The sequence below is a fragment of the Hyaena hyaena genome, unplaced genomic scaffold, assembly GCF_003009895.1.
Source record: "Hyaena hyaena isolate Hyena2069 unplaced genomic scaffold, ASM300989v1 scaffold_674, whole genome shotgun sequence".
Taxonomy (NCBI): Eukaryota; Metazoa; Chordata; class Mammalia; order Carnivora; family Hyaenidae; genus Hyaena; species Hyaena hyaena.
The window spans coordinates 146,841-166,963 of record NW_024081309.1 but is presented as its reverse complement, the minus strand read 5'-3'; the positions used below and the strand labels follow the sequence as shown (position 1 = coordinate 166,963).

Here is a 20,123-nt window from a genome sequence, read left to right as displayed (position 1 = left end):
TGAGCCTTCCAGGTGTCCCATTTGGTGATTTCCTAATTCTATCTTTCCTTCTATGTTTATTAGTGTTTTAGGGAGCACGGAGAAACCCTTTTGTATTCTTTTCTCACATATGCTAGCACCACATTGACACCACTTTGGACACTAGATGTGTGGGCTTTTTCCCACATCAACTAATTTTCTGACACCAGCTAGATGTCCTATAATCCAACTTATGTCTAAGACTTATCTACCTGGAATTAGCATCGTATCCCACAGGCTAAGGGCTCAGTCTCACAAGACTCCCCCTTCAGACACTAATTGAGAGGCCTGGGTGTCATCTGTACATCTTACTGAATGGCTACAAATTGGGGTTCCCATGATCTCCTCCTTAGGTTTGACACTATGCTGGAATGGCTAACAGGACTCAGAGAAACACTAAGTTTCTTACTGGTTATCATACAAGGATGCAATGAAAGGAATAGGTGAACCTCAGGTGGAAGAGGGGCGGAAGGCAAGGTCTGGGGGAGGGGCAGCGACACGGAGCTTCTGGGCCCTCTCCAGGGGCACCGCCCCCCAGTACCTCCAGGTTGTTAAGCATCTTGGAAGCTCTCTGAACCTGATACTTGGGGGCATTTTTATGGAGGCTTCATCATGTAGGCGTGATTAACCATGAGCTCCATCTCTAATCCCTCTTCCATCTATAAGGATGAGAGCCGACGCTGAAAGTTCCAAGCTTTTCATCATGGCTTGGTCTTTCTGGTGACCAGTTCTTATCCTGAAGCTATCCTGGAGCTCATCAAGAGTTGCCTCATCAGAACAAAAGAGACTCATAGCATTCAAGAAATTCCAAGGGGTTTAGGAGCTCTGTATCAGGACCTGGAGTTAGAGACCAAATCGTAGAACAAAAGATGCTCCTAGTGCTCTTATGACTTAGGGAATTACAAAGCTTGGAGGAGCTCTGTGCCAGGAACTAGCATCAGACACCAATGTATGTATTGCACATATTTTTTTAAAACACATGTTGAATAGGGTTGGAATAGTGAGCAAATTTGTCTGGTTCCTTTTCTCAAATGGGAAACGTTAAGTGCCTGACTGTTAATTATGATATTGTATGATACTGCAGTTTTTTAAAACAAAGTTAGGGAAGCTTGGGTGGCTCTTAGTTTTGGCTCAGGTCATGATCTCATGGTGCATGGGATTGAGCCCTGAGTCAGGATCTGTCTGCCTGGGATTTTCTCTCTCCCTCTCTCTCTGCCCCTTCCCTGCTAGTGAGCATTCTTTCTTTCAAAGTAAATAATTAAACTTAAAAAATAAAAGTTAAAAAAACTCTTTATCAGAGCCAGAAATCTTTCCTTTGTACTTAGTTTGCAAAGAGATTTTTATCATGAATTGATTTTCATTTTATTAATAACCTTTTTTTTGCATCTTTTGAGATGATATGATTTTCCCTCTATTTAAAAAAATTTTTTAATGTTTATTTCTTTTTGAGAGAAAGAGAGTGTGAGTGCGGGAGGGGCAGGGAGAGAGACACAGAATCTGAGGCAGGCTCCAGGATCTGAGCTGTGAGCACAGAGCCCAAAGGGGCTTGAACTCATGTAGCACGAGATCATGACCTGAGCTGAAGTCAGACACTTAACCAACTGAGCCACCCAGGCGCCCCTCCCTCTTTATTTGTGAATAGGATGAAGTTTTTCCATTTCTTTAGTAAACTTATGTTGGTTTGGGTTGTTCAGGAGGCAGATGCCAACAAGGGGAATAGACATATACGATATTTATGGGGAGAAATGACTGTAAAGGCTCAGCGGTGGGAACAAGAGAACGCAGGTCTGACATCTGAGAAAGGAGAGGGCAGACAAAGGAGGAATCGGCAGGCAGAGTCTCAGAGGACAGCAGTGTTTACAAGTTTTTGGTCAGGCCCGTGGGAAGACTTCGTGTGCAGTCACCTGTTTGAAGTGTCCTGGCCTTGCGGAGTCACTGGCTGAGAGCACACTGGGGAGCGTGACTTCGCCATGAACTCAGCAGTGGACCCACTGGAGTGAAAGCTGGACTCTCTGGCCACCGCGCTCCCCACAGCGGCAGGTCTGAATGGTTCTCACTTGCCCTGACTGCAGCTGTGAACAGACGTGTGCAGTAACCCCTGAGAAAGCTCTCTCGAGTTTGCAGAAACTCCACACGTGTCAGTCTGAGTCATACCACCCGGCTGGCCACTGTGACTTGCCAAGGTAGTGCTTAGGAATGACGGAAGTTTAGAATGAATAGTAGGAGGGAAAGGGGGAAAAAGAGTCGCAGTCCCAAAGACTAACTTCAGGAAGGGAATACCTCACCAATACCCCTTTCCTAAGTTTCTTTTAGTTAGGACAAGATGCTCCCCGAGCTGGACGAGCTGCTCCCCAAGCCTGTGTGAAGAAGCAGATGTGTACGCTGCAAGGAGTGGACTGTTGTGGCTGTGAAAATGCACTATTCTTCATTCACACCTTTCACAATGTAAATGTGCTAGAAGAGACTATGGTGGGGAGGGCGCTGGGTGGCTCAGTCGGCTGAGCATCTGACTCTTGATTTTGACTCAGGTCATGATCCCAGGTCATGATCTCAATCATGAGATTGAGCCCTGCTTCGGGCTCAGCAGAGCCTGCTTGGGATTTTTTCTCTGTCTCTCTCTGCTCCTCTCCCCTGCTCTCATGCACTCTCTCTTTCACACACAAAAAAATACATATATATGCTGAGATTAAAAATAAAGAAACCCATGGTCGGGAGGGTCTACATATGATATACAACCTAGGAGCAATAAAAAAAAAAAGATTGATGAATTCAACCACATAAAACAAATTATGCATGGAAAAAAATTTCACATGAAGTCAAATGTCAGATGACAAAGAGGAAAAAACTAGAGCTTCTATCCCAATGTCCTGAATTCTTTAATACCTACAGAGAACTCCTAAATATTTGCAATAAGAGACACACCCATAGCATCGGCATTGATAGATAGTGACAAAAAAAACTCCAAAATCTCAATGGCTTAAACACAAATGTTTATTTCTCATCTGTTTTGTGTCCACGAGGGGCCAGTTAGGGGCCGTTTCCGTGTAGCACTGATGCCGATAAGCAGCTATCTCCTGACGGAGTTCTGGTAGTTGTGGCAGAGGGAAAGTAACTCAACTAACTCCACAGCAAGTCGCACTGGTAATTAAATAGGGGCCTGAAATGGAGAGTCACTAATTCCTCTCACAGGTCATTAGCCAGAAGTAGTCTCACTGCTCTGCCTGAGCCCGAGGGGACCAGGCTACAATCCTGCGTGGGTCTGGGGGGAGAGAAGGACCCAGCTCTGGTGAGCAGCGTCACGCCAGACAGTCTATCACTTCCTTGGTTTCTCAGCTGAAGGTCTCGTCAAAGAAAGACGATGGCATATTTCATTACATTCCAAATGCTGGTGATTAAAGAAGTAAAAGATTCCCTTCTTTCCAAAATTGGTAGTGACATCATGCCGGTCAACAGAGTGGATCTGGGGGTCTGTCAGATAGATGAGCCCTTTTCCATTACCAGTCACCCAACCTAAAAGAGAAATAAAGACGTCTGAGGAGGAAATCGTCTACAAATGTCAGCAAAGTGGTTCAGAAAAATAAAATATGTATGCTTAAAGAGATATTTTGAAAACCTGGTCACAATGGTTTTAATAAGTTTCTGCTAAGGGATTTGGTATTGCATACTCCAATTATTGGTTTAAAAAGGAAACTAAATATGGAGTAATTAAGTTTGTCACATATGACATACCTTGACTACCAATTTTCAAGGAGTTAGCAGTAACTTGATCACAATATATTGAATATTTCTTTCATGATGCATAAGTTTTTTTAGTGCCTAACTCATTAACTCATATATTCATCTGTTCATTTACCAAATATTGATGGAGTATACACACTGTACAAGACACTGTTTTGAGTAGTGGGGATTTAGCAATGAACAAGTGAGTCAAAAATTCCTACACTCGGGATGCCTGGGTAGCTCAGTTTGTTGAGTGGTTGATTCCTGATTTCAGCTCAGATCATGATCCCAGAGTCGTGGGATCAAGTCCCTAGTCAGGATCTGCACTTAATGTGGAGCCTTCTTAAGATGGTCTCTCTCTCACGGCACCTGGGTGGCTCAGTCGGTTAAGCGTCCGACTTTGGCTGAGGTCATGATCTCACTGCTCATGAATTCGAGTCCTGTGTTGGGCTCTGTGCTGACAGCTAGCTCAGAGCCTGGAGCCTACTTCAGATTCTGTGTCTCCCTCTCTCTCTGCCCCTTCCCTACTCATGCTCTGTCTCTCTCTCTCTCAAAAATAAACATTTAAAAAAATTTAAGATTCTCTCTCTCTACCTCTGCTCTTTCCCTGCTCACACATATGCACTCTTTTTTTCTCTCTGTCTCTCTCTCAAAAAAAAATCCCTACATTCATTTAGCTGTCATTTTGGTTAAGTGGGACAAATTAAGAAACAATATGAGTAAGTAAAATATACAATATGACAGAGAGTGATGATAAATGCTACAGAAGGGGAATACAGAAAATCTTGGGGAATGGTCATTGTATCATTACTAAAAATAATTATAATAAACCTCATTTATTATTTAAATGAAGCAAAGAGTATTGGCTCTTATACTAGTATAATAGTTCTGATAAATGAAATAATAGATGAACTGAAACAAAATTAAAATATAAATGCAGAAAACTTAAAAAGTCAGACTTGAGTGCACACAATTTTCTTTTTCTTAAAGCTTTTTTTTAATGTTTTATTTATTTCTGAGAGAGAGAGAGACAGCATGAGCAGGGGAGGGTCAGAGACAGAGGGAGACACAGAATCCGAAACAGGCTCCAGGCTCTGAGCTAGCTGTCAGCACAGAGCCCGACACAGGGCTCGAACCCACAAACCAGGAGATCATTACCTGAGCCAAAGTTGGACGCTTAACAGACTGAGCCACCCAGATGCCCCTGAGTGCACACAATTTTCTGTTCCATAACCATCCCCATTATGAAATCCAATATCACATTTGTAATAAAGGTAAAGGGCTGAAGAAAAGAAAGAGTAGAAGGATTTACACATATTAAAACATGCAATATTAAAAATCCTACATCACTCAAATACACTTAAGTGTAATTTTAAAAAGCTGTTGTGGATGTGCTGTAGAATTGAGCCCAACAGAATCTGAGTGAGATCTTTTTACTGATTATGTGTTATTCTCTAGACTTGTAGAAGCTTTAGTCATTTTTTTTCAGACACCATTTTCTACATACAGTAAAATCAATTTATTAAATTTAATTAAGTTTATTTACTTTAAAAGACAGAGAGAGCACAAGCAGGGAAGGAACAGAGAGAGGATGGGAGAGAGAATCCCAAGCAGGCTCTGCACGATCAGCACAGAGCCCAATGTGGGGCTTGAACTCATGAACTGCAAGATCATGACCTGAGCCGAAATCAAGAGTCATATGCTTAACAATCTGAGCCACCCAGGCACCCCGTAAGATTAATTAAGTTAGTTACACGTAGTAGTCTAGGCACTGAGCAATCTATTAAATAATGACTAGAAGAGCTAGTTACAAGACCTCACATTTACATCTGAATAACACTAAAAGTAACTAATTCCCAATTTCACATACCTTGTAAATCGACCACAACATCTTTATGATTAGAAAACTCATAGGAGAAATGGCCATACGCCAAGCCATATTCTGTGGCTTTGTATTCTGTTTTAACTACTTTTGCATTATTTGATAATTTTACAAATTCTCCCAGGATATAAGGTTCCACACTTATACATCCCTTTATTGTCTTGCCTTCCAAAATCTGAAAAATAGAAATGGGAGACAATATACCATAATGGTTAGGAAGGCTGCAGGCTTTGACCTCACTTTGAACCCAGGCTTCACCACTTAGGAGCTTTGTTACTCCTATAGATTTTGGTTTGCTCATTTGCAAAGCAGGTATTATAATAATAGCCACTTTATAGTATTGTTAAAAGAATTATATGAGAAAAATGCATGTAGGGTGGCTAAATTTTATGTGGTGTATGATAGAACCTAAAATTATTATTATTCTTTAAAATGCTCACATAAAAACAAGGCCATGATGGGACCCAACCCAGGGAGCTAGCTTGTCAGCATATGTAGATAGATCACACGCTGGAATGCAGGGTTAGAATGTTAGCTAAGCATTTGTGTGTATCATCTATTTTGCAGAGTTGTTTCAGAGGTTAATGTGTTAAATGTCTGGCATAGTGCTTGACATAAACAAAGTGAGAAATGGATGCTGGCTATTATTAGTAGTAATAAAATATGGGCCTAAGAATGTCTCTGGCCAAAGTAAAAAAAAAAAAAAAAATCCTTTAGGTGTGAATGAGCCAGGGATTCGACATAGTTGGGGAGGCAGAATATTCTTAATCCAAATAAGAGAAAAGTCAGTGGAGATGGATGGTTGACTTTATATATTTAAAGAGATATCTTAGTGAAAACACACTGGTATCAATGGCCCCAGAAGGTAGAGCTGTAATCACAGGTAGAAATCAGAGGAAGAGAGGTTTGGGTTAAATCTAAGAGCTTCCTAACAATTAGAATTATTTGAAAGTGAAAAGGGAATAATTATTTTTCCTTAGTAATGGTGTTTAAGTTATGACTTAGTCACCACTTGGTTGCAAGGGGCGGGGACTAATAGATGTGAAACAGAGAATTCATGCATCATGTTGAGGGAATAACTTGTACTCTGTATCATCTTCAGGGTCCTTCTTTTTTCTTTGAAAGTACAGACAGTACTCAAAGAAAGGATACTACAAATGCTAACTTGACCCTGTGGGATCAGATACCAGAATTAACACAGCGACTTTGAAGATCCAAGATCCAAACTGTATATTCAGGGTAAAGAGAGTCATAGTTCTTACATATCTAAGTAGATGAAACAGATGAAGTAGATAAAGGAATCTGGTAACTGATTTACTGGAATTTACCAGAAATCTAACCCGACGTATATTTACAGGCCTGGTTAACCAAATCCTTACTCTCCTTAATCTTACCAGTAATACTGTGGATGGGATATAGAATATCTGTGTTGGAATCTTTTGTTCATAAAGTCTCTTGTTAAATTCTGTCACGTAGTGCTGTGCAGTCATTTGCCGTTCCACGTCAGCGAAGTGGTGCCAGAGCCCCTTCTGCTCCTTATATTCTTTCCCAACATATCTATGAGCAGAGAAAAAAAATACAAAAAGAAATGCAGAAGTGATCTTACCATAGAGTAAGAGAGCAGAGACCAAAGAAGATATGCAAAACTGCTTGAAATGTGTTACTCTTTTTCTACCTTAGTCAATATTAACTACCTTGAATTCTCTCATGACTCCAACAATTTTGTAAGAGCCTCCTGAACAAGAGAACATAATTCATGCTAGCTGGCTGTGATGGTTAATTCTATGTGCCACCTCGATTTGGACATAAGGTGCCCCGGTATTTAAGCAACAGTTATTATGGGTGTTTTTGTCAGGTTGTTTTGGGATGAATTTCACATTTGAATCAATGGACTGAATAAAGCAGATTGCTCCCCCTAATGTGGATGGGCCTAATCCAATCAGTTGAAGGACCAAACAGAAAGACTGACTTTCTCCCCAAGCCTCTTGCCAAACTGCCTTTGGGCGAGACATGGGTCTTTTCTTGCCTTTGGACTTGAACGGAAACATCGGCTCTTCCTGGGTCTTGAGCCTGTTGACCTTGTCAACTACACCATTAGTGGTCCCGGGTCTTCAGCTTGCCAACTACACATTTTGAGATTTTCCCGCCTCTATAATCATGGAAGCCAATTTCTGACAGGAACTTGTCTATATATATTTGCATCTTCTTGGTTCTGTGTTTCTGAAGAACTCTGTCTGACACACTGATCCAGGATGATACTGATATAGAGAAAATCCCCAGTTAACGAAGCAGTCTGCCCAACTTCCTTGGTTAGCTAAGGGAGCCAGGATGGGCACTGAAAAGTGCAGACTCTGCAACCAGATCTTTTACTACCTGCAGCGTGGGCTTACACAGGCGAATTAATCAATCTGAAGCCTTCCTCTGTCCCTTCCTTTTGTGATCTCTTCATCTCTACAAAGATTTGTTTCCATCATCGCCTATTATGTGTACAGCATCGTGCTAGCTAGCCCTGAGCATTTTGAAGAAAGTATGAATTATGTATATTTCAAGGACTTACGCATAGTTGGAGACAAAATATATGAGGCAGTAAATGATTAAGTGTTGAAAGGAGCAAACAGTAACTATCACACTTTTTTAAAAATCATCTCACCTCTTTTTTTAAATTAATTTTTTAAAATTTATATCCAAGTTAGCATATAGTGCAACAATGATTTCAGGAGTAGATTCCTTAATGCCCCTTACCCATTTAGCCCATCCCCCTCTCACAACGCCTCCACCAGCCCTCTGTTTGTTCTCCTCTGTTTGAGTCTCTTATGTTTTGTCCCTGTCCCTGTTTTTAAATTGTTTTTGCTTCCCTTCCTTTATGTTCATCTGTTTTGTATCATAAAGTCCTCATATGACTGAAGTCATACGATTTCTGTCTTTCTCTGACTAATTTTGCTTAGCATGATACCCTCTACTTCCATCCATGTAGTGGCAAATGGCAAGATTTCATTCTTTTTGATTGCCAAGTTAACTACCATGCTTTACTGCGGTTTATATTTGCTATATGTTGGTGTGAATTCATGAGTAATTCTCATGTGTCCAGAGTGACGTCCAAAAATCAAAGGGAACTGTTGGAGTTATAGGCTTCAACTAGAGAAAACTCCCTCCAGAAATACCTGAGTCCAATAGGATAATGCAATCCAAGTTGGCTGCAACCATGACCTTCTGGGGATGAGAAAAGAAAGCTGACCAGCGAGGCTGCAGAGACGGAACCCATGGAGCATCAGAAAGCAGCCCGCAGGGGAGCAGCTGTCCTGATCGAGGTATTCCGTCAGTGCCTGGAGCATTTCTGCTATGCACTGACCTCTGGGCCACAGGAGCTTTGAACCAGTTCAGAACTTGGAGCAAACCTCGGTACTGGATCATTTCCCAAACATTCTGTCAGAGGGCCTCCAGTGCCAGGTATGGGATCATCAGTCTGGGAACAGAGGCCCATTCTTTCTGGCATCTTATGCCATTTTGCTGGGACCATTTATCTCCAGTAAAGATATGTTAGCAGTAAACTCTTTCTTCTTCGGCTGCTTTTAAGATTGTTTCTTTGTCCTTGCTGTTCTAAAGTTTGACTACTATGTGGCTAGAAGTGGATTTATGGTTTCCTTCCTTCCTTCCTTCCTCCTTCCCTTCCTCCCCTCCTCCCTTCTAGTTTCTTCCCTCCTTCCTTTTCTATCCTGCTTAGGATTCACTGCAATTCCTATATTTGGAGATTAATGTGTTTTGGCGATTCTGGGAAATCATCAGCTATTATCTATTTACATAGTGATTCTTTTCTGTTTGCTTTGTTATCTTTTTCTGATCAGACATACATTGGACCCTCTCACTCCATCTTCCATGTTTCTTACTCTCTTTTATTTCCCATCTCAGATCCTCCTGTGATGCATCCTGGTGTATTAAGCTTCTTAGGACTGCTGCAACCAAGTACCATAGATTGGGTGACTTACACAACAAAAATAGATTCTCTCACAGTTCTGGAGCCTAGAAGTCCAAGATCAAGCTGTCAGCAGGGCCATGTTCCCTCTGAAGGCACTAGGGAAGGATGGTTTCCAGTCCTCTCTCCTGGCCTCTGGTGGTTCCTGCCTTGTGGCAACATAACTACAATTTCACATGCATTCTCCCTTGGTACGTGTCTCCCTCTTTCTTTAAAGGTTTATGTATTTTTGAGAGAGAGACAGAGTGCGAGTGGGGGAGGGGCAGAGACACACACACACACACACACACACACACACACAGAATCGGAAGCAGGAACCAGGCTCTGAGCTGTCAGCCTGGAGCCTGACGTGGGGCTCGAACTCACAAACAGCAAAATCATGACCTGAGCCGAAGATGGACACTTAACTGACTGAGTCATCCAGGCTACCCCAAATGCATGTCTCTCTTTAAATCTCCTTTTCATAAATTTCATAGCCTGTGTCCCCTCTGTCCCCGCCTCTCTCTGCCCCTCATATGTGCGGGTGCATGCACAGTCTCTTCCTCTTTCTCAAAAATAAATAAACATTAAAAAAAAAATTTCCTTTTTATAAGGATACCAATCATAGTGGACAAGGGGCACACTATTCTCCAGTATGATCTCATCTTGACTAATTACATCTGCAATTACTCTATTTCAGTAAGATCCTAGTCTGAGTATGAGGGGTTAGGGCTTCAACATAAGAATCTGAGGCTGGGGGCACAGAGCTATTAAGAAATCATTCAACCCATAACATAGGGCTCCATCATTTGGATACATGACTTGGGGCAAGTTTCTTAACATCTCTGTACCTCAGTTCCCTCATCTGTAAAATGGGGATAATAATATTGACCTCACAGGGTTTTGTGATGATTGATTAAGTCAGTACATAAATGACTTAAAATGAGGCTTGGCACATACATACCTGGTAAGTATATGTATTGTTTCTATTATTATAATTATCATCAACAACCTTTTTAGCAAATGTACTTCCACTGTTTAAGAACCACCCAATTTCTCTCTCTCTTATTTCTTCTCTTCCTACTTATTCCTTAAATTATTTGGATTTGGATAGAGAACAGGGTCCACCTTAAAATTCGTGGCTTATAGGTCTTTTTAGATACACAGATGATGTGAAAGTAGCCCTCACACCCAATGGGAACACCTGTGGTTACTAATTTTTCAAGTGAGTTTTTACTTAAAGTTGTCATCAAGAACTACGGCCAAACTAAAAATTTTCCAGGTGTTTACCTCAGTGGGGTGGGTATTTTTTTTTTTTTTTAAGACAACCTTTTCCTGGAGGACGTAGCCATTCTGAATCCTTGCTTTATATGGATGGTGGTCTCCAAACTCATTCCCTTCCATGTGTCATTTTTATCACTAGCTGCCGCCTCATCCCACCCCACTCAAAACTTGTATAGAATGTCCTAGGGGCTCGGTATACACTTATCTGCCTGGAATGCTTCATATCCCTATGCTCAATGGATTTTCCTACCTTTTTGGCAGGTCCTTTATTGCTTATAAGTGAAGCTTTCATAGTTTAACTAGATTTTTTGCCAGCATTTTTTAGTGGGAGTGTTTAAGGCTCTCTGTCCTGCCAGATGGTCAGAAACTCCATTTTCTTATCTGTACAGTGGGGATAATAATGTTTCCCTGATAGGCTTGACATCATGTATATCTATGTAAAATGGCTGACATAGTGTTGGTCAATGTGTGGTAACTGCTATTAACTAATTAATGAGGAGAAGGAAGGAGTAGATATCTGAAAATATGCATTTTGGCCAAATTTTTCAGCTCTTTCAAAATCTCATAAATGATTAATTAAGAGAAAGGTATAATTAACCCATTTTACATTAGTGGTATAGGTGTTTTAAAGAAATACCTCCCCAGAGTTTCTTCTTGATGAAGATGATGAACCCAAAAAGCATTTCTTTGTCTACCTTTCTTCTTCACATTCAGGTAGTCACCCAAATATACAACAGTTTCCTGGGCTGTCCATAATTCTGATTTTTTAGAATATTTTAATAAAAGAGCATCTGAAAAAAAGGTAAGAAAAAAACGGATGTTATTTGTTTAATGTTTAATTTTAAAATTTTTTATGTTTATTTTTGAGAGAGAGACAGAGACAGAGCACGAGTGGGGAAGGGGCATAGAGAAAGAGGGAGACACAGAATCTGAAGCAGGCTCTAGGCTCTGAGTTGTCAGTGCAGAGCCTGATGTGGGGCTCAAATCCATGAACTGTGAGATTATGATCTGAGCTGAAGTCAGACACTTAACTAACTGAGCCACCCAGGTGCCCCTAACGTTTATTTTATTTTTGAGAGACAGAAAGCACATGTGCGGGGGAGGGGCAGACAGAGAGGGAGACAGAGAATTCAAGCAGCTTCCTGGCTCCAACCTGTCAGCACAAAGCCTGACGTGGGGCTTGAACTCATGAACCAGATCATAACCTGAGCTGAAGCCAGACACTTAACCAATTGAGCCATCCAGGTACCCCTAGATGTTATTTTCAAAGGGATGTTACAATTCATGAATAAATTTGAAGCAACACAGATCCTAATCCAGCTTGTCTGAAATCTTTAGCTTCTTTAGATATTTTCTCAAATTTTAGCCTTTTCTATGAATACTACTAAAAGGTTAGTGAAGTGCAATAAAAAAATAAAGCTTTGCACATATAATGAAGAATCACAAAATCTTTCTCTTGTGATTGAGAGGGATTAAGGCCAGAATTTCTGTATGAAAGCAGTGGAGGGGCATCTGGGTGGCTCATTCAAATGAGCGTCTGACTCTTGATTTCAGCTCAGGTCATGATCTCATGGTTCATGGGACTGAGCCCTGTCTCAGGCTCTGCGCTGGCAGTATGGTGCCTTCTTGGGATTCTTTCTCTCTCCCTCTCTCTCTGCCCCTCCCTTCTTTCTCTCTAGAAAGAAAGGAAGGAAGGAAGGAAGGAAGGAAGGAAGGAAGGAAGGAAGGAAGGAAGGAAGGAAGGAAAGAAGAAAGAAAGAAAAAAAAAGAAAGAAAGAAAGAAAGAAAGAAAGAAAGAAAGAAAGAAAGAAAGAAAGAAAACAAGCAGTGAAAAATAAAGGGCTTTTTAAACAGTAAAATGCCAGAGACTATTTTCAAACAGTGATACATGCTTGCATCTTCTTCTAATTATCTGATAATGGAGGCTATTACCTGTGCCAGGCCATATAGATAGAAATAAATGAAATAATTTACCTTAGAGATTCCTGGAAACTCCAGACATCATGTACCTTAATTTTCTCTGAGTTGTTTTAAGTTGGGAAAGTCCAGGAATTACTTGAGAAAACACAGCTGCTCTACAAAGATGCTACTCAATTGAAAAGGGAAAAGATAGGAAGGAAAAGTAAAAACTGTCTCCACCTGAAGGAAAGGGGGAGCAGTGCTAGCAAGAAAGCATTTCTTTGAGGGGGAAAGACATGAGCCCTGAGGAAGAAATGCAACATTTTGGGATCCAAGTTAAAATGAAGTGAACAAGGACCTCCTGCATCTAGGTTATGATAATGGATGAATGAATGGAAGACTCAGGAGAACAGTACTTAAAATAAGATAAACTCACGGGTCTGGGGTTGGGGAGGGAGATGATTGGAGGCTGGGGAAGATAGTGACCAGGGCTGGGCAACTCAATCAGAGAAGCTGGGGTTGGAAGTAGAAGGTGGGCCGCTTGCACACATTCACAGGAAGGGTAGTGAATTGAGGGGAGAAGAAAGGAGGAAATGTACAACTTGCTTTGTTTTCCAGCTTTGGGCTTCCTCTCTTTTTCTTACCTGTACACTGGGGATAATAATGTTCCCCTAATGGGTTTGAGATCATGTACATGTGGCTTTTCATCCACAAACTGGCACATAGGCATAACAATCAAGCAGTTGCTTAATTCTAAGGAATGGGATTCTGAACCTTCAGAGTCCCTAAGTAGGAATAGGAAATAGGGAAACCCTATTATAGTAGAACATTTTTTTTTATAACAACCTGAACTATATTTTAGTCTGACTTCAAGGCAGCAGGCAAAACACTGGAATACTCTGAAGCGGAAGTTATTGACATTGGCTTTATACAAAGTCACTGGAGAGCTCTTAAAAAATACCGATGCCTGGATCCAAACCCCAGACCCATTAGATCAGAATCTCAGGGGTGAGGCACTCGAAGTTTTACAAAGTTCCCCAGGGGATTCTCGAGTGGTGCCAAGATTGAGAACTACTACTTTAGTATCCAATGCTTAGCAACCCATATAGCGTGTGTCTTCTGAAATGTGCTTTGCAAGTTTTTTTTTCTCATTCAAATAAGTTTTCAGTATCTTGGAGGGTATTACAATCCCCTGGGCTAAGAGAAGAGCCTTCTTTTGTCTTCTTCCCAGCGTCTTCACTACTTCTAAGCTACATTAGATTACGAGGTGCCCCACCCAGGCTCCCTGCTATGGTAAGTGACCTTGGGTGATCCTGTAAGCAAGATGTAGTTACTGACTGTAATAGTAGGGGCCACTTGATCAATCCACTGGCTGGAAAGAAACCTTGTGGACAATCTCTGCCCACTAGAGAAGTGATGTTTAACTAGGTCAAACTCTGCCCTGCCCCTCTAGAATTTGAATGGAAAAAAATAGAAAACGGTTGGTAATGAGAATCCACAGAAAAGACAGATGCTGAGTGGATATGGCACGCAGAGCTGTTTTAAACCCTGACTGATGACTGTTCCTTACTCCTGTGAGACTCCTGTCTGCCTTACTGCCTATGTATCTTCACAGCAAGTCCCCAATACATGAGGCGACCTGAGAAAGCCTCTATTCTATGCAACCATTAGAGTCTGCCACACCAAGAGTGAGGGCCGGGGCCCTTGAAGGTCACATTTTTCTGTAGAGTCAGAGAGCATGACAGGGGTCTGTGTCTTTCATGAGCTTTAAGCAATCTACCTTTTAAGCTCTTCAGAGGACCCCAAATGTACATAGATGCCTCCTGAGGCCGGACCTACTGAAAAAGGTTGTACTTACTGTGTGCTTGGTGCAGTTGATTGGGCTTAAAAACTCCCGTATTCTCCAGTCTCTGTAAGAGCCAATCATGCCTCACTCCTGCCAAGAGTTTTTCAAAGTCATCCGTGTGCAGGGTTCGAGCCTCTAGGATCTCTTGCCTTGTCATTCCTGGCAACGAAACAAAAGAACTTCCGCTGGAATTCAGAAAGGACGGTGGGCTTTCCCACTCGGAAGAACCGCTGGAAAATGCTGGTGAATTCAACCACCACACTGAGGAGGTGGAGTTCTGGCTGCAGTTTAGCATGTTTCCTAGTTTGTTTCCTTCCTCCGTGGTAGTGCAGTCCTTGCTAAGACCAGGGGAGGGAAGGCTACTGCCTACAGAGGAATTGGGGGTTTCGGGTCCCTGACCACGCGGCTGCCTCAGAGCACATAGGCCACGCCCGCTTGTGGGCTGAACATCTGTGCTGTCGAGCAGGTGGGCCTCCTCATCCACTGTGGAGGCATCAGGGTCGATGCCCTGCTCTTTGACTGGGCCACTGCTCTTTCCTGAGTCAGGATTTTGAACAGGCCAATGAAGAGTGGAAAAGCTACACGCCATCCCGGAACGTTTGCCCAGGGGATCCTCCATGACTATGTCAGAGTCTAAGGGCATATCCTCTTCTTTTTCTGCTGTTTCTCCTTCTGGGTCAACCCAGGCAGAGCTTTCTTTAAATGTAAGGCCTGTGCCTCTTTTGATTTCCTCTCCATATCTGTCTTCAGCATCACAATCGATTTCTGGAAATTTGTCAATTAGTTCAAAGGATTCTTCTTCTCGAACCAAAGGATACGTGGCTGTGTTCTTGGGCCAACCAGCATCAGAAGAGGACAAAGAAGCAGAACCAAACGAGGGTCTGGAATGAGCAGAAGTATTTCTGGGTCCCCTATTTTTGACTTTCTGCACATCTTCTGGAGCTCCTCCTAACAGACCCGCCCCGGGGGCTGAGAACGTGCCTGTTGTGTTACGAGGATGGGAGGTTGTCAAGGGCACGCGTCTGTGCGGCTGACTTTGCAACGACTCTAAATTGTCATCCTCGGACACTTGGAGAGAGAGACCGTGAAGTTCTGAAGACAGTGGGTGCACAGGCCTGGTTTCCTCATTGATCTCGAGCTCTTCAGACAGGGCCGCAGAACATGCAGTATCCACAGGACGCACTTCTTTGCGAGGCTCTTTTCTGGCTGACTTATCGTCCACATAATTCACTTCCTCCCAGCTGGCAGAGGAACTAACCGCCGATAACTTGCTCCAAGAACTGGAGCACTGGCTGTCACTCAGAGACTGGTTCAAAACAGCTCCTTCACCATAACTGTGATCTGATGATTCAACCTCAGTTTCCATATCTTGATCCAAGGAGACCCGAAAGGCATCAGAACGGGTCCAGTTTTTCCTTGCTATCCTCCTGGGTTTCTCCTGGTCAATCTTAGCCATTTGGGAGGAAGATACTGCCATTCCTTTTTGAAAATGTGGTTTGTCTTCAGTAGCGCACACAGTATCTATGTTTTTTGTCTCTGTTTTTAGAGTAGTGATACAGACTCCCGTTTTGGTATCTTTCTCTTTATCTCTGTAGTTTCCACAAGAGCTTTCAAATACTTCACACACTGAAGTGTGGTGCTGTGAGTAAGTCTCAAGGATATTTTGGAAATCTACTTGCCCATGCAAGATGGGTTTATCCAATCCATGCTTGAAACTCTCTGGAACATAAGACTTGTCTTCGAAATTTGAGAAGCTTTGAATTTGTAAGTGATCCTTTACCTGTGTGATAACTGACATGATCTCCTTAGAGAGAGCTTCTCTCTCCTGACTTCCAGAGGAAGTACTGAAACGGTACAGCTTTCCCATAGCTTCATTACAGAGCTGACCTGCGGTATGGACCACCTCTGTCTCCCCATACAGTCTTTGGTGCACAGTGGTGAGGCCAAAAGCAGCTTTGAGAAGACTATGAAGCTCTTGTTTTCCACTAACTGATTCATCATCTCTCTTGGTGAGGAGGCCAATTTCAAAGGCCTCTTTGGCTTCACACAGATACAGATTTTTCATTTCCAGAGGACAGTCGTTAGAGCTACTATATGACAACAAGCACGTGCCACGGATATTCTGAGGAAAATACCAAGTACAAAATCAGACAAAATGAAATACAAACTGGAAGTGAATCAGGAAAAACTTCATTCCTGGAGGGTGGTCATTAGAAATATTCTAGGAAGATAAGCACATGGCATAAATAGTCTAAGAAAAATACACAATCAGAAATTGAGTCAAGGAACTAAAGTCTCTTTGGTGAATAAAGGAAAGGGCCTGGGATGTATGCGACTGGTTGGCATGAAGGGGTAAGAAATTAGCTTTAACTACAATCTTAATATAGGCCTGATACTTTTTAAGAAAAGTTTATTTATTTATTTTTTTTAGTAATCCATATACCCAAAGTGGGGCTTGAACTCATGACCCTGAGACCAAGAGTCAAATACTCTTCTGACTGAGGCAGCCAGGTGCCCCATGCCTGATAATTTTTGATCAAAGATGATAAATTTGTTGTTACTGCTGTTGTTAGTTTTAGCTAATGGTCTGTACATGGGACATGTACATAGTAATTCTCCCTGTGCAAATAAGGCTGCTATATATAAACATATCATTTACTTAACAATAGTCAAAACAAGAGAGTAGTGGCTTGCAAACCCCTCTGTGCACCTGGGCAGTATTTCAAAATAAAGGATTTCCGAGCATCAATCCCAGACGTTTGCATTTAGTGGGTCTAGGGTGGATTCTGCTGTGCTTGGGAACCATTGGTTTAAGGCAGACAGCATCAGATCCATGGGTTGAATTAATTTAGCTTCCACGAGAATGTCACTACCCTGACTGATAAAACCTTCCCATACATGAGGTCTGATCACAATTATCTACCGATGTGCACAAAGCCTACTTTAGGTTAGACTTTTTCCTCTCACTAGTAAGTTCCCATCACTGGGCAGAGGGACAGTGTAGAGCTGTGCTCTGCTTACCACAGCTGTGAGCACGAAGAGGGGTGTGTAGGGACTGAAGGCAGCTGCCAGTTTGCAGGCTTCTGCAGCTGAGAGCAATTGGTGGTCAAACTCCTTCAGCAAACCCTGCGACGAAACAGGCCAAGTGTTGTGTTGACAATTATTTATCCATTAGCAAAAGTCAGGTGATGAAATTCCTTTACTTTCCTTTCAGGATTCTGAGGGACACCCTGCCCCTCAGCACAACCACAACTGAACAGTGCCAAGAATGAGTTAAGTGTCTCAAAGGACCCTAGGGAACTGAGTGTCCTTTCCTCCAATACCCAGACACAGTCCATCCCCCTCCCTCCCCAGATCGGGCCTAACGTGCGCAAAATAATTCACACAAGTTTCTCTGCAGGATCATGCAACTCTTTGTTCACAGGAACCTCCCACATTTTGCAGCCAAATTAGCTGATGATTTCTGCAGGGTTCTTGGCAAAGAGCCTTTTAATGTATGATTTCACAGCAATTAAGATTCATTCATTCATCCTAGATATACGCATTGAGTACCTCCATGTCCCAGGCACTGTTCTAAGCACGAAGGAGACGGCAGACAGTGAGCCTGCAATAAATAAGCTTGCTTCCTATTGAGGGGAGGGAATCAGTCAATACACAAAATGAGTAAAATGCATAGTATCTGGCATGGTGGCAAGCAGATGAGAGAAAAATACAGCAGGAAGAGGTGAGGAGGCAGTTTGCAATTTTTAAAAATTTAATCTTCTTTCTTTCCTTCTTTTTAATGTAAGCTCTGTATCCAACGTGGAGCTTGAACTCACGACCCTGAGCTCCAGAGTCACATCCTCTACCGACTGAGCCAGCCCAGGTGCCTAGCAGTTTACACTGTTAAACAGTCATCAGAGACAACTTCACTGAACAAGGGCTATAATCCTTTTCTTGTGTGTTGGTTTTTTGCTAAAACCCAGATTGCTAGCAGCAAGCTGCAAGCGTTCTTATGCTATACTCATTACTATTAAATATGGTTACTATTGTCACTTTAGTATTTAACAAAAATGCCAATCTTTGTGAAACTATCAAAAATCTCAATATCAGGGGCACCTGGATGGCTCAGTCTCTTAAACATCTGACTCTTGATTTTGGCTCTGGTCATGATCTTACCGTTTGTGAGTTTGAGCCCTGCATAGGGCTCTGTGCTGCCATCACGGAGCCTGTTTGGGATTCTCTCTCTCCCTCTCTCTGCCCCTCCCCCATTCATGCTGTATCTCTCTCAAAATAAATAAATTTAAAAAATAATCTCATGGCTCTTGAATGCTGAGAACAAACTGAGGACTGATGGGTGTTGGGGGGGAGGGGGAAGATGGGCATGGAGGAGGGCACTTGTGGGGATGAGCACTGGGTGTTACATGGAAACCAACTTGACAATAAAATATTTATGAAAAATAAATATATAAAAATAAAAAATAATCTCATTATCAGTGCGGTGCAGGAGAGCAGTTCAATGTTTATGTTAATGCTCCAGACTGGTCGGAGACCTGAGTTCTGCTCCTTGGTTTTCTTCCTATCCGGTATGCAAACTATAGAGGACCTCAGTTTATTTTTCTCTAAAATGGGAATGATACATTTTGCTCTACCTAATTCATAGGGTTTTGTGTAGCTCATATATATATGAGCTATACTATATACTATATATCCTGCTACATAAGGATATATTAGTAATCCTTATTATTTAAGTTTTTTCAATGTTTATTTACTTTCTGAAAGAGAGAGAGAAACAGAGAGTGAATGGGGGAGGGGTAGACCGAGAGGGAGACACTGAATCTGAATCAGCTCCAGGTTCTGCGCTATCAGCACAGAGCCCGATGCAGGGCTTGAACCCACGAACTGTGAGATCATGACCTGAGCCGAAGTAGGATGCTTAACCCACTGAGCCACCCAGGCACCCTAGTAACCCTTATTATTAAAAAGTAAGAACATAGGCAAGTGACAGATGCTCTGATTTGAATAGAGGGTAATCAAAGTCTTAGAATTGTTACCCCTTTACTTTATCACCAAGAGGGCCCAAGTGTGGAAACTGAATTCTGTGATAATTTGAAAGGAAATCAGTGGGATTCAAAGCATTTATCATTTTGATGACATTTACGCATTCATTCACTCATCATTTTTTTTTTTTTAGTACCCTCGGTATGTGTGGTACTGTGCTAGGTGTTAAGATAGTCAAGCCAAATAGGACACCCATAAGAATTGTCCCCAGGATTGTTCATGTTACTTGAAAAGGGGAGACACTGTGCTCCCTGACGCCTGGAAAGAGAATGAGATTGATAAACCAAGCACCAAAAACTTTGGCAGTTTTGTAGGTGATGCCACTCTGCACCAATTGGTAATTACCAAGTTAATCTGTGGATTGTTTTTAAACTTTTCATAATCTTTTTTGCTCATGGAAACAAAGATGTCTGCCAGTATACCTAGCGATGTGGAAATACCCTGTAAGAAAAATACAAACAAAACACAGATTAGGAATTTAAGGT

At 42.0% G+C, this 20,123-nt stretch overlaps 1 protein-coding gene across 6 annotated transcripts in view; it reads right to left on the bottom strand.

The window, feature by feature from the left end:
* Positions 1–2,990: 2,990 nt before the first annotated feature.
* The window catches only part of ALPK1 (alpha kinase 1), a 134,880-nt gene continuing 117,747 nt past the window's right edge, over positions 2,991–20,123 (bottom strand). For 5 of the 6 annotated variants that reach the window (XM_039217262.1, XM_039217264.1, XM_039217265.1 and 2 more), the window contains 7 exons: positions 19,984–20,079; positions 17,620–17,724; positions 14,611–16,720; positions 11,491–11,644; positions 7,015–7,177; positions 5,609–5,795; positions 2,991–3,528 (listed from right to left, as the gene is read on the bottom strand). In XM_039217262.1, the coding sequence (XP_039073193.1) occupies positions 3,332–3,528; positions 5,609–5,795; positions 7,015–7,177; positions 11,491–11,644; positions 14,611–16,720; positions 17,620–17,724; positions 19,984–20,079 (3,012 nt within the window). In that variant the 3' untranslated portion in view covers positions 2,991–3,331. The remainder of the gene's footprint in view (positions 3,529–5,608; positions 5,796–7,014; positions 7,178–11,490; positions 11,645–14,610; positions 16,721–17,619; positions 17,725–19,983; positions 20,080–20,123) is intronic. The other variant, XM_039217267.1, reaches the window with a different exon arrangement.